The sequence below is a fragment of the Oncorhynchus mykiss genome, chromosome 16, assembly GCF_013265735.2.
Source record: "Oncorhynchus mykiss isolate Arlee chromosome 16, USDA_OmykA_1.1, whole genome shotgun sequence".
Taxonomy (NCBI): Eukaryota; Metazoa; Chordata; class Actinopteri; order Salmoniformes; family Salmonidae; genus Oncorhynchus; species Oncorhynchus mykiss.
In genome coordinates this window covers 49,469,628-49,479,627 of record NC_048580.1, presented here as the reverse complement: position 1 = coordinate 49,479,627, position 10,000 = coordinate 49,469,628, and the positions used below count along the sequence as shown (strand labels likewise).

General features: G+C 44.4%; 1 protein-coding gene across 4 annotated transcripts in view; it reads left to right on the top strand.

Moving 5' to 3' along the window:
• The window catches only part of LOC110492195 (signal peptide, CUB and EGF-like domain-containing protein 3), a 108,141-nt gene that overhangs the window by 37,641 nt on the left and 60,500 nt on the right, over positions 1-10,000 (top strand). For all 4 annotated transcript variants that reach the window (XM_036947151.1, XM_036947149.1, XM_036947150.1 and 1 more), the window contains exon 4: positions 8,523-8,657. In XM_036947151.1, the coding sequence (XP_036803046.1) occupies positions 8,523-8,657 (135 nt within the window). The remainder of the gene's footprint in view (positions 1-8,522; positions 8,658-10,000) is intronic.

Here is a 10,000-nt window from a genome sequence, read left to right as displayed (position 1 = left end):
TCCACCATGAAATTAACAATTCCAGCTGAGCCGACTGGTAGGGTTTGGGGGGAAAGTCAAGCCTGGGATTGGGCTTTAGGGATGTAATCATCCAGCAGACAGCAAGCCGTCAGGCTGCAGACGTCAGGGCCTCTTGTCTTCTTGGCACGAGCCTGTCCACCCAAACACACATTCTGGGGTTTGTTTTTAAAATACTTTGACTTGTTTTAAAGGAACAGAGGAATATCATATGGTATGACCAAAGCAAAGTTTTTATTATGGAATAACCAAGTGAGACAGTGGAAGTTTAGGTTCTCTATGTGTATATTTACCAAAAACTGTTACCTGAGCAACGAGTGCATCGTTGGAGGCTGGGCTTCGATCAAAGTAGCATTAGCTTTGTTTATATCGTGTTGGTATGACAACAAGCTGTTCCACTGAAATATCTCCCTAGAGTTGATTGACACACAGGTGCTAAGTAACATAATAATAAAATCCATTAGTTTTGCATTGGATGCCTCTCAATTCGGTTGCTTATTTTGGGGAATATTTAGAGGTGGAAACTTTCCGTGGGAATTAACGTGAATATACGGGAATTAATGGAAATATATGCACATTAATATTAATACCATTTAAATGTAGATGTTTTTTTGTATCGGATATATTTACCATCTCCTATGGTGACAGAAACACAAACCTTTAACCTTATCATAAGTAGACATAATTGCTAATGATTAAATCCTTCAAATTGAAATTAAAAAAATAACTATTTAGTTACGAATTGAACTTTAATTAAATGAGTTGACTCTTCACATGGGATGATTTCACTGAACAACAAAAGAAAGGGAATATTGAATGATCCCCAATGATCCATCGCATCTCCCAAAAACGTTTTCAACATACATCTGTAAAATGAAAGTCTAGAAACTAAAGCTTCGGTTGTCTTCCTCTCAGGCTTTCATGTCTTCTCCCTGGACCTCCTCAATGTCCACCTCTTGAACATCAGACACTGAGGGCTCATCTTCACTGTCATTTGTTGTCGTTGTCAGGCTCAAAAAGCCTCAAATTTGCCCGGATGGTCACCAATTTTTCAACCCTTTTATTGGTCAGCCTGTTGCGTGCTTTGGTCTGTATTTTCTCAAATAAGGACCAGTTGCGCTCCGAGGCGACTGATGTTGGTGGGATTTGGAGGATGATGGAGGAAACAGGGGAAAGAGCCTCAGATCCACAAAGTCCCTTCCACCAGGTGGCTGATTAGATATGTTGGCATGACTGCCATATTGCATCTCCATCCCAAAGCCATTGGTTGGAAGTGTACTGCCCCAGACTGCCAAGAACCTTACCCTCATCCAGGCCAAGGTGGCGAGACAGGCTAGTGATGACACCATAGGCCTTGTTGATCTCTGCACCAGACAGGATGCTCTTGCCAGCATACTTGGGGTCCAACATGTATGCTGCGGCGTGTATGGGCTTCAGGCAGAAGTCTTGATGTTTTTTAATGTATTTCAGAACTGCAGTTTCCTCTGATTGGAGCAACAGTGAAGTGGGCAGGGCAGTACGGATTTCTTCTCTTACATCTGCAAGCAGAGTCTGAACATCAGACAGGATGACATTGTCTCCCTCAATTCGTGCAATGGCTACTGCTATAGGTTTCAGGAGTTTCAGGCTGTTTACCACTCTCTCCCAAAATACATCACCCAGGAGGATCCTCTTGATGGGGCTGTCCATATTGACAGACTGTGATATGGCCATTTCTTGGAGAGACTCCTTCCCCTCGAGGAGACTGTCAAACAGGATGACAACACCACCCCAACGGGTGTTGCTGGGCAGCTTCAATGTGGTGCTCTTATTCTTCTCACTTTGCTTGGTGAGGTAGATTGCTGCTATAACTTGATGACCCTTCAAATACCTAACCATTTCCTTGGCTCTCTTGTAGAGTGTATCCATTGTTTTCAGTGCCATGATGTCCTTGAGGAGCAGTTTCAATGCATGAGCAGCACAGCCAATGGGTGTGATGTGAGAGTAGGACTCCTCCACTTTAGACCAAGCAGCCTTCGTGTTCACAGCATTGTCTGTCACCAGTGCAGACAATGCAGACATTGTCTGTCACCAGTGCAAATAAAATCTGTGGTCCAAGGTCATTGATGACTTCCTTCAGCTCACCTGCAATGTAGAGACCGTTGTGTCTGTTGTTCCTTGTGTCTGTGCTCTTGTAGAATACTGGTTGAGATGATGTAGTTCATTTTTCCTTGCCCACGAACATTCGACCACCTATCAGAGATGATAGCAATACAGTTTGCTTTCTCTATGATTTGCTTGACCTTCACTTGAACTCTGTTGAACTCTGCATCCAGCAAATTAGTAGATAAAGCATGTCTGGTTGGAGGGGTGTATGCTGGGCAGAGAACATTCAGAAATCTCTTCCAATACACATTGCCTGTGAGCATCAGAAGTGAACCAGTTGCGTACACAGCTCAAGCAAGACATTCATCAGCATTTCTCTGACTACGTTCCTCCATTGAGTCAAAAAACATCTGATTCCAGGAGGACCATGAGCTGTTGCTATCGATAAGGTGTCTGATTCATCATTTTCACCTCGAATAGAAGTAGAGGGACTTTTGTCAGAGGTTGCTTGTTGTGAGCCCTGAGGGAACTTTATGCATTTGGCCAGATGATTCTGTAACGGTTTTCTTCATCTGAAGGAGAGGCGGACCAAAATGCAGCGTGGTGGTTATTCATGTTTTAAATAAAGACAACTATACATGAAATAACTAACGAAACAAGAAATGTGAAAACTCAAAACAGCCCTATCTGGTGCAAACACAGAGACAGGAACAATCACCCACAAACACACAGTGAAACCGAGGCTACCTAAGTATGATTCTCAATCAGAGACAACTAATGACACCTGCCTCTGACTGAGAACCATACTAGGCCGAAACATAGAAATACCCCAAAACATAGAAAAACAAACATAGACTGCCCACCCAACTCACGCCCTGACCATACTAAATAAATACAAAACAAAGGAATAAAGGTCAGAACGTGACAGATTCTGCATCTTTGTTGCATTCTTCACATATGATTTGGCACAGTATTTGCAAATGTGCACAGCTTTTCCTTCTACATTAGCTGCAGTGAAATGTCTCCACATATCAGATAGTGCCTATGGCATTTTCCTGTAAAGATTCCTGTAAAGATTAGGAAAAAAATGTAAAAAAATATATAAAAGATGTAAAATGTAAAAGAAAAACGGATACAATTCCATGTACAGATAAGTTAAGATAGTTCAGCAGTTAGGCCTCCCAGGTGACGAAGGGGTCTAAAGGCACTGCATCGCAGTGCTAGCGGTGCCACCAGAGATTCTGGGTTCGAGCCAAGGCTCTGTCGCAGGACCGGGAGGCCCATGGGGCGGTGCACAATTGGCCCAATTGGCTGGCAGAGATCTCATTGTGCACTGGTGTCTCCTCTGGTGGGCTGGGTGCAGTGCATGCTAGTGTTTCCTCCGACACATTGGTGTGGCTGGCTTCCGGGTTGGCTGTGCATTGTGTCAAGAAGTTCAGCTTGGTTGGGTAGTGTTTTGGAGGATGCGTAGCTCTTGACCTTTGCCTCTCCCGAGTCCGTACGGGAGGTGCAGCGATGAGACAAGACTGTAACTACTACCAATTGGGGAGAAAAAAAGGGTTTAAAAAAAAGATAGTTAAGATAGTTTTTACATGTATGGAAACAGGTGAATTAACACTCCTCAGTTAGCAGGCTCAAGCAAGCTAAAACCCAAATAGTAGCAAAAAATAGCTAGCAGAAATTGTTAACAAGTTAGAAATTATTTTAACACACTTTGCTGTAGGCTACTATTTACTAGTTAACAAAAAATCATGTATGTCATATAAAATATATTCACCCCACCCAGTATTGTAATCAAAACTTGCCAGAAAGCATGTAGTCTTTGGCTCAGACATTGTAGTAATGTGGGCTCAATAGCATCTCATTAGTGTGCAAGATCTTGAGAATCAGCTGTACATGTGATGGAAGAATGCACTGTGCATGCAGAGGGTTGCAATTCCATTGAGTTGGGGATAATTTAACCAAAATATGTCACAAGACCTAGAATTGCCTCATGTGTATCCCACAAAAAAGGTTAACTTGTTATAAGTTAACTTTTTTGATGAATCTAAGCAAAATTCCCCAAATTCCCGGGCTTAACTTCCCAACCTTTGCAACCCTCGTCTCAATCCACCGCATCTGCCTATGTCGCACTTCCGCATCTGCTGTGAAAGGTGGCAGAGATAGAGTAGTTTGTCAAACCATGAGACACATCACAATGTATGTAGCATCCAAACGGTTATTATGACCATGCTATGGAAAGGGGACACTCTCACGAACACATTCAACATTTTATCAAATCATTAAAAAAATATATTTTTATACCTAAATGTTTCCACACACAACAAGTTATACTTTTAAGAATTAAAATCAAAATGCAGCCTAAGCAAAGGCTGTGTTTGTTTTTGTGTATTGTGGTCACACTAGTCAGGGTTTAAATCAGCTTTAATAACACCTATACATAGGCTTAACCTAAGGAAGTGCGTTGTTCAACCAATAAAAAAGTATCTCTAGCCTAATAGCTCTCCCAATGCTCTGAGTTCAGTTTCCCAACCACCTACCTAACAAACAGAGAGTGTGTTTGTGCTCAGGCAACACATTCACTTGTGCAACCTCCTGCTGACATGTGCTTGATAAGCGCTGCGTGTTTGTTTACGTGTGGCCTGTGTCTGTGTGCACTCAGGGCTCCTCTCAGAGCGCCTTGGCTCGGTTCAAACCTGGCGCCGTGGTCACTGTTCAGTCAAGAGGGTGGAAAGAACGAGCCGTGTCATTGAACTCCAGAGGCAACGGAGAGGAAAGAGGAAATCCCCTAATCCTGTTTAAAAAAGAAAGGATCTTGTTTTAATTTGGGACTAGCTCTCTATGCTCCAACCTCCCCCCTCCCACCTACCGATGCTCAGCAAAACCAATGGGATGTTTATCTTCATAATGTCTCCCTCACCTACCAGGGCAGCTCAGGCAGCACAGCATGCTGTTTGTGTGCTGCCTTCAGCCTGGCCCTTATTGCTGCCTTATTATGGAGTGTGTGTTTCTTATACCCCTGTAAATGAAAAGCACAAACAGGGCGAATGGCCGGCCTCGGTCTCACCTCTTCATGTCTCTGGGCTGTCTGCTCTGGATCCCAAAGACATGCCTGTCTGTCTGCCTGTCTGCCTGCCTGTCTTTTGGGTCTGTGGAAGCATAATTCTTGGTCAGCACTGTGGAGGAGATCCTCATTGTTTTTTATTTTCCCCACAAAGAAGTTGCTGGGTCAGCAATAAATGTCCCGAGAGTATCTGAACCTTTTTAGGAAAAGACATGAGTGCTTCTCCAAAATAAGGGTTGAGGAGTTTTTGTATCTCAGCCGCCATGTTTACACGGGCTCCGAAGCTCAGCACAAGGCCAAATGTTATATATACAGTCAAGGCTATCTGAGAAACCAGCGGACATGGCCTCTGCAAACACAACCAATCTCTTAATCTCCCTCTGTTTGAATCTTCCCTTTTTCCCATCTCCTCCTCACAGCAAAGCGAGGGATCGAGGGAGAGATGTCATGTTTCATAACTGAGGCAGCCCTTTTATCTTCATTAACACGTTTTTTCCCATACTCTCAAGGTATTTTTGTTAAAAAAAACAACGTTTCAGTCCAAATAACATGATCACTTCTCCTTGCTGTGCCAGAATCCCTTTCCGCTTGGAAGTATTAGCTCTGGACGCCAGCCGTGCCGAGCACACAACACAGGCAATTATTGCAGCAGGAGAGATCTACTGACAGGCAACGCCTCATTTGGTGGGATGAAGGAATCAAGAAATGAAACCTTCATTGATGCGCTGGAGGTTTGGAAAGAGAATTCCCGATTGGCTTTTTGTGGCTTACTGCTTGTTTGGTGTATATTCATGCATGTGTCATTAGTTTACTTCTCTCCATGTGTGTATGTGTGTGTGTGTGTGTGTGTGTGTGTGTGCGCGCGTGCATGTGCGTGTGCACGTGCGTGCGTGTGTGTGTGCGTGTGTGTGTGTGTGCGAGTGCGAGTGCGTGTGTGTGTGTGTGTGTGCCCACTTATTTTAGGGGAGAGGGTGTCATACAGGTTGGTGTTTGGCTTTACGGTTTATCTGCAAAGGTGCAGCTGCAGGTTCCTTGCAGCGAAGCTGAAAGGTGTCACCGCTGCCACTCTCCCTTTCTTTCACAGTGGAGGAAGACTGTTAAACTAAAGCCAAAGCATCTGCACTGAGGCTGGGGTGGATTGCAGCCCAGCTGCTCAAATGGAGCCCACTTCACTCTGAAACGGCTCCAACTTCTTCAACCTTCACAGGCCTTCCAGTCTGTCCTTATAACACTAACTTTATTTCTCATCTCTTTTCAAGGATGCAGGGACAGACACGTCACCTGGCCAGCGAGAGTGCTCAGGTTTTCTCAGTGGGCCTTAGTGACATGATTACATTGTTTTGAGAGGAGGCAGGCAGCGGTGCTGATGGGCTAGACTTGGCACGTCGTTGGGGTCAGGAGGGTCACACGCCACTAACCCACTTAGCTACCCAAGAGGTTTCTGTCTAGTCAGGTTCCACTCTGACATCACTCAAGGGATCACTCCGGAGTTGGAGGTGTGTGTGTGCATATGTGTGTGTCTATGTCTGTGTGAAAGAGAGGAGGACAGAGTGAAGTTTAATTTCTAACTATGCTGAGCTGAGTATCCCCCAGAAAGGAAACTTAATCCAGAGGCCTTCTCAGACTGGACAAATAGACAGAAAATTTGTTTCGCATGACGGTTTATTAAAAAAAGCCTTGTGTATACAGCAGACTATTGATGCGTTGAGCATGGGGATGGATAGGGTTCCAGCTCTGTCCGTAGTCAGGGACAGAGCACAGGTCTCCAGGGGAGGAGGAGGCCTGGAGTCAAGGCACTGTCACGCATAGGGAATGCTGGGATGACTGGTAACATTACTAACGTCTAATCCCGTAGACAGGTCTCTCTTGGGAAAGAGGTCTTCTGACCTCAATGAGACTTCCTGGTTAAATAAAGGTTCAATACAAATATACTGTAAATAATATTGTAAGACACTGTGCCAGACCATCCTTTTAAAGGGTCTTCAAAGATTAATGGATGGCCCCAAACGTTTTTAATTTGATACTGTTAAATCATTTTAGGGCTATGTTTGGATTCTTCCCACCGTAAGGATGGTGGCTTGATGCTATACATTCAAAAGCGCTTACATCTGGTTTCTCTATGTTCCAATACCCCATGTAGTTACTGGTGTGCTCTGCCATTTTTAACAAGTTGTTAATGAATAGATGTTGTGCTGTTAACACTGATTGGGTGTAGTCTCAGTTGGCTTCAGACAGAGAGTACCGAACACCTCTAGTTGTATCTTTTTAGAGTAAGGGGCCCAATGAAGTCTCAATGGGATTAAATGCTATGTCAGCACCTACCGTTAGTACCTACTCATTAGTCTACGGTGCTACGCCCAGTGACAAAGCATAGCCTCAGGAGATACCTCTGTACAGACTACTGCTGTGTGCTGCACTTCACTAGTCTTCAAGTGGCTCTCCTCCCTCTCCACTCCTCCCTCCCTTTCATTACCCCCTCCTCCCTCTCCCCTTCTCCTTCCACTCCCTCTCCCTCCTCTCCTGGCATTCCTTCAGTGGAGGGGCTGACAGACGCTCGTCATTGACAGTACTCTGTTCCAGGTGGATCAGGTTACCACAGTTGCCAGAGGATTGTGCTGCTCAGGCTTAGTGCCGCACAGTTGGAGGCTTTCAAACCGTGAGCCCTCCGCTCTGTCTGCTGCCACCCCAGATAACTATTAACTGAGACACCAACTCTTCAGACAAGCCCCTCTGTCTTCTGTTGACTATGTCTCATATCTCCCCCTCGTGTTGTGACCTCTGCAGTCTGCCCTGCTGAAAACCACTCCCCTGGTTCTATTGCATTGATATGACTGTTATTAGGCTCATACTTTTTCAGAAATGTTCATCAACTCTTATTCTTCCACCCTTCCATGCCAACCATCTTCCGTTGTGTTATGTTGGTGTCATGTTAAGGGGGATACTTAGTCAGTTGTACAACTGAATGCATTCAACTGAAATGTGACTTCCGCATTTAACCCAACCCTTCTGAATCAGAGAGGTGCGGGGGGCTGCCATAATCGACATCCACGTCTTCGGCGCCCGTGGAACAGTGGGTTAACTGCCTTGCTCAGAGGCAGAATGACATATTTTTACCGTGTCAGCTCGGGGATTCGACTCACCAACCTGTCGGCTACTGGCCCAGCGCTCTAACCACTAGGCTACCTGCCGCCCCAATATATTTCCCTTCTGTAAAATCTATCTGACTGGGTGCAAAAAAGTAACTGCAGAAGAAGATCCCTTAATCCCGTTGACGCTAATGGTCTATTTCCTCATTCATGGACCTATTTCGGTGCAATGATTGTAATGATTGTTTTCTTTTCCTGTTTCATTACAGATGTGGATGAGTGTTCGGAGGGTAATGGTGGCTGTCAGCAGATCTGTGTCAACATGATGGGCAGCTACGAGTGCCGCTGCAGAGAAGGATTCTTCCTGAGCGACAACCAGCACACCTGCATCCAAAGGCCCAAAGGTTAGCCTTGCATCCTCAACACACACACACACACACACGGACAGACACGCACACATGCACGCACACGCACGCACGCCCGCACACACACACACACACACACACACACACACACACACACACACACACACACACACACACACACACACACACACATTCCAGCAAAAGGACTGCACCAGATTTATGGTGCCAGAGAGGATACCAGTATGAGCTCATTAGTCCTGCTCTCTTACCTGAAGGGAAACTTTAAACTGTTGGGGTCAAGACCTCATTATGGTTCCATTCAGGGGAAGTATCATTTACACTGCAGATGGTGCATTTTCATTAAGCCTTGTTTAGGCTTTTGTTACAAGTGATAGGCTATAGTTGAGTCCCAAATGCCACCATGTTCCCTTTATAGTGCAACCATAGGGATCTGATCAAAAGTAGTGCACTATATAAGGAATAGGGTGCAATTTGGGATGTACACATACTGTAGCAATACTGCAGGCCTACAGGTATGTCTTCTGTGACTGGTCTGATATGATAGGGAATCAAACCGGGTCTTTGACAGCAGGATCCACCCTAGCAGGCCTGCCCTGCAAAAAAGGTGAGCAAAGGTAAAAGTATGAGTGGTTAGAAAATGCCTGAGCTGTAAGGAAGGCTGTGTTTTGTTCTTTTCAGTCCTATTCAAATTGAACTGATCTGATCTGGCAGAGTCTGGCAGCTTTTTTAAAGCATCAGTTGAATGAATGGCCTCAGGACACCTGAGTTAAATAAATAAAGATGAATCGTGTAGCCAGAAGCGGGAACAACACTTGTATATGGAGCTTTCCTTTGGAATTGGGATGGATGTGCCAGAGAAGAGAAGGCATGGAGCCAATCTATTCAGAGCCATACATATACAGTACCTTCAGAAAGTATTCACACCCCTGGACTTTTGTCCCATGTTGTTGTGTTACAGCCTGAATTTAAAATGGATTATATTGAGATGATGTGTCACTGGTCTACACACAACACCCCATAATGTCAAAGTGGAATTATGTTTTTAGACATTTTTACAAATTAATTAAAAATGAAGAGCTGAAATGTCTTGTATTCAACTCCTTTGTTTTGGCAATCATAAATAAGTTCAGTAGTAAAAGTTTGCTTAACAAGTCACAGAATAAGTTGCATGGACTCACTCTGTGAGTGTTTAACAGGATTTTTGAATGACATCTCTTTACCCCACTCATACAATTATCTGTAAGGTCCCTTAGTCAAGCTATGCATTTCAAACACAGATTCAACCACAAAGACTAGGGATGTTTTCCAATTTTATTTATTTATTTGACCTTTATTTAACTAAGCAAGTCAGTTAATAAGAA